At 40.7% G+C, this 4,214-nt stretch overlaps 1 protein-coding gene across 2 annotated transcripts in view; it reads right to left on the bottom strand.

Moving 5' to 3' along the window:
- Window positions 1–4,214, bottom strand: part of LOC109967010 (protein kinase C-binding protein NELL1) — a 273,478-nt gene that overhangs the window by 56,706 nt on the left and 212,558 nt on the right. For both annotated transcript variants that reach the window (XM_020612322.1, XM_020612323.1), the window contains exon 16: window positions 1,380–1,502. In XM_020612322.1, the coding sequence (XP_020467978.1) occupies window positions 1,380–1,502 (123 nt within the window). The remainder of the gene's footprint in view (window positions 1–1,379; window positions 1,503–4,214) is intronic.

The raw sequence follows: 4,214 nt of genomic DNA, 5'->3' as shown, positions 1-4,214 counted from the left end.
TATGTAGTGATATTGCTTGCAGCCAATGTTGCATAAATTTTGTATAATATGATGTCATGGGGTAGGACTGGATAAGTTTGACTTCTTCCTACTCCATTCAAACATGTAATAGGTGTAAGCAAACTGATTTTGAATTAGCATTGGTTGGATATGTGTAATCATGTGTGTTATTGTCATTTGTTCATTGTTCTGTTCTGCATGTTTGAAAGAATAAATCAATCAATCAATCAATCAGTTATTAAAAACATATTACTGCAAAATACTTAAACTGTTGCTTTATGTCTCTATCTCATTGAATGTGGGGTTAAAAACTTTTCAAAAACTATTTCTGCTAAGTCTTGATGTTGGTTTCAAACCAGAGGACAGATATTCTACAAAAAAAAAAAAACTTTGGGAAACCATACAAAAAAGGCAACTCATGCTCAATACAGTAGACAGTGTTTAAATGGTAAACACATAAAACCCATTGAATGTGTAAAACCATTTTGGTAGGGTGTTGGTAGTCTTGAATAGCTGATCAGAATTAGGAAGATAATGATGAAGATAATGTTAGGGACATCCTTAACACTGAATTGTATATGCTGCATGCTAAAGGGTCCTTGTTAGCACTGATGAGTTAAATGTTTTCTAGGTACCCAGATTAAATATAACTGGTTTTTGAACAATGTTAAATGACTGTTATTCAACATGAAGCTGCACTGAAATATAGTCATAGAAATGCTGTTCACACAGAGGATATGTTAACTAGATGTGCAAAATTGTTAGCACAGTAGACATTCATTTGGCAATGTTAAGTGGTCATCTCAGAATGTATTAATTTTCTTTTACTTGAGTAAAAGTAAAGTACTTTTAATCAATTTAATCTCCCCAATTTCATTTTTGGAAGATGACAGCACCACATGAACTTCAGAGTACTAAGCACATTAAAGGCTGAAGGGTGCCTTTTATTAAGAGATTAGAATTTTTGTATATATACTTTTAAACTGTTACTGCTTTATGTACAACACACACACAACCACACGCACTGCACAAAAACATTTCTCATTTTCACCCTCCTCCTTCCCTCCATCTGTACTAAATTTCAGGGCCAACCAGGCAAGGCGCCTGGGTGGGGCGACAGATCAAGAGGGAGCAGGGTGAGCAGTGAGGGTGAAGAGGCACACATGTGGAAAAACAGTGTGAAGCTGGTCCAGAATCTCTTCTCACCATCCCTGTGGCAGCTGCTGCCTGGTTAGTTGATGTGAAGGAGGAGTAAACCAGACTGACCATGATGTTATGGAGCAGCGGATCAGCCACCATCAGAAGGATAGGAGGAAGGTTTGGGTCTGTATGTGTGCATGTTTGTGTGTCTTGAGGGCTGTTCCCGGGCAGGAACTTACCTCTGCAGATGGTGCCATTGCCCACATAGCCCAGCTTACAAGTACACAGGTGTCCTCTGATGGTGTTGGTGCAGATGGCATTCTCATCACACAGATTTTGGCTGCTGGCACACTCGTCATGCTCTGAGGGAGAGATGGGGAGAGTGAATCCACAGTCAGAATAGCTGTGTGTATGTGTGTTTGCTGTGTGCAGCATGGAGGGGTCATTAGAAAAATGCTCATTTCTTTTTGAGCTAAGCAGCCATGGAAATCCAATTGATGAGAAGACTCTAAATAAGCTAGTTGGCTGAGAACACGAGGCCACAGCTGAGCTTTTCCTCTGTGGACAGCCAACTTTCTGAATATCCATGTTTCCAAACATCAGCTCTGCCTGGCACGTTTGAATCGGATTGTGAAGGCTGCTTTAAAGGATGACAAAGGCACAGCTGCTTTTTCTAGCCTAGTTTTACTTTAAAACCACCATCGGGTGGTAGAGTTTGGAGCAACAGCTGAAACATGCAGGTGTGTTCACTGTTTGCTCAGTATCAGAATCAATTAGCCTAATGATATTGCCTTAGACACTTCTGAGACACAACACCAACATATCAAAACTTAACATTCACAAAATCCAGTAAACAAACAACTCTGTAGTGGACCCGGTACAATATAATAAATAGAAAATGGCTAATTATGGAGTTGCTACCAGTTCTTAATGCTGATAGAGACAAAGGGCAAGTTGAAACTGTTTTTTCTCCTTTTCAGTAACACACCTAGCAAAGACATCCCTACTGCAAACCTGCCACTGAGATTGCCACTCTTTATCTCAGTATTGAAACAAGGCAATTGCTTCTACCACTGTTTATTTCACAAAATTAATAAAACAATCTAAACATGAATGTCTGGAATATAAAGGGTCCACTACTGCTGTGATGGTAACACACTGAAATCCATCACTGCAGTATAAATCAGCAACTACAGAACGACTCCCATGTGCCAACCATAAAGCCGGTTTTGGCCATATTACCTAGGGGACACCAGAAAGGTGAAAAATGTCACATTTTATCAGATATCTGCCAATATAATGTCTGATGGAAAATGACTTCAAAATGTCTGATTCTTGTGTTTTTGCTTTTCACATATGCATGTACTGTCTGGGTATATCTGGTCTCTTACTTTCAGATGAAGATGCCAGTGAGTACAAAAGCTGTCATGTTAAACCTCACAAGTGCAATTTTGGCTTTTGCCTCCTTATCCCTGAACTGAAAGCTACAAGGTCCAACAAGGGCTGGGTCAATTTTATGACCATAAAACCAAGAGGCTAAAAAAAAAAAAACTGTGCAAGGTTAGCAGTATGGAAATATGGCCAGGTTTGTTTCATTCAAGAAATGCTGACTCACCAATAACACGGTGGTTTACAGTGCAGTGCATGCTCAGGGTCAGTGTTTTATATGCTGCTAGGCACCATGAACGGCTCTCTTGACTTTTATAAGTTTTCTGTTAGCTGGAGACTGGTGGGAATAAGGGGTTCAGTACTGCAGGCAATGTGTGATTAACCACCACTAAGAGACCTTCCACTAAACCACCTCGCTGCTCTGATACTGTAAGTCACTAAGGTGTAGCTGTATACCTAAGGTTTAGCTTTGCTTTCCAAATGTTTGCAAAATATCCTTTACTTTTCTCAGACAGATCACGGCAGGACTGTGGAGAAGTTAGCAAAAAATTTCACCAGAACCTTTTGTTTTGAGCATAAAATACTCATCAGCTTGAAAGGTGGCTCAAAATATTTGCAGCATGGATTTAGAAGAAGAAGTTTTATTTTATTGTCATTGTGACATGTATAACGCAATTTAGTTTGGAGCCGAGGGCCCGGGGCTGCTGCGTGCATACACGCTGCCATCATGGGCAAATTGGGGGGTTCAGTGTCTTGCCCAAGGACACTTCGACATGTGGACTGCAGGCACCGAGATTCAAACTTCTAACCCTCCGGTTGGGAGACGGCTGCTCTACCCACCGCACCACTGTTGCCCCCCCATTGTGACACGTACAACGAAATTTTGGAGCCGAGGGCACTGGGCTGCTGCACGAGTATGCGCCGTCATCACGGGCAATTTAGAGTTAATTACAACAGTGACCCAATAATTTTGCTTAAATATGGCTAAATAAACATTTTATTTTCCATTTTGACAGTGTGATAAACTAGGTTTGCTCATGTTGACTGCAAGCGGCAAATAAAAGCAATTCGCTGTGCTTGCATCTGTTCATATTTTGAGAAAAAAGTGTTTAGAGCATAGTGATAAGAGCAGGCAACAGAAAATGAATTATGCTGCATTAGTAGTTTGAGAAGATTCTAGCTGTCCCTGGTAGGCTAGTAGTTAAGGCGCAGCGTTCTCGCTGCTGCGGCCCGGGTTCGAATCAGGGTTGCGTCAGGAAGGGCATCCGGCGTAAAACACGTGCCAAATGTCAACGTGCAAGTCGTCAGTGTGATGATTCGATGTGGCAACCCCTAAACGAGAAAAGCCGAAAGTGACTTTCTTATATGGATATTTTAATTGATATTAAAATTTATTTTGAGTCTGGACTTAAAGGTTAGGTTATTTGCTATACTTTACATGTGCATAATCCCATAAATAAATAAAATGCTACAATAAACAATACACCAAATGACACACACCAAATGAGGGCCCCAGGGACCCAGTAATTTACACATTTGACCTTTTGGTAATACAGCCTTGTCCAAGAACTTGTTTATACTCTAAATATGACCCACCCAGTTTAGCTGATCAGCTCCAGATACGGGGTAAACAGACCCATCTTTATGCAGGGAATTTAAGTAAGATCTGTGCTTAATGCTGCAAA

The sequence above is a fragment of the Monopterus albus genome, unplaced genomic scaffold, assembly GCF_001952655.1.
Source record: "Monopterus albus unplaced genomic scaffold, M_albus_1.0 scaffold123.1, whole genome shotgun sequence".
NCBI classification, from domain to species: domain Eukaryota; kingdom Metazoa; phylum Chordata; class Actinopteri; order Synbranchiformes; family Synbranchidae; genus Monopterus; species Monopterus albus.
Note: the sequence above shows the minus strand (reverse complement) of the source record. Positions and strands in the feature narration are given on the sequence as shown.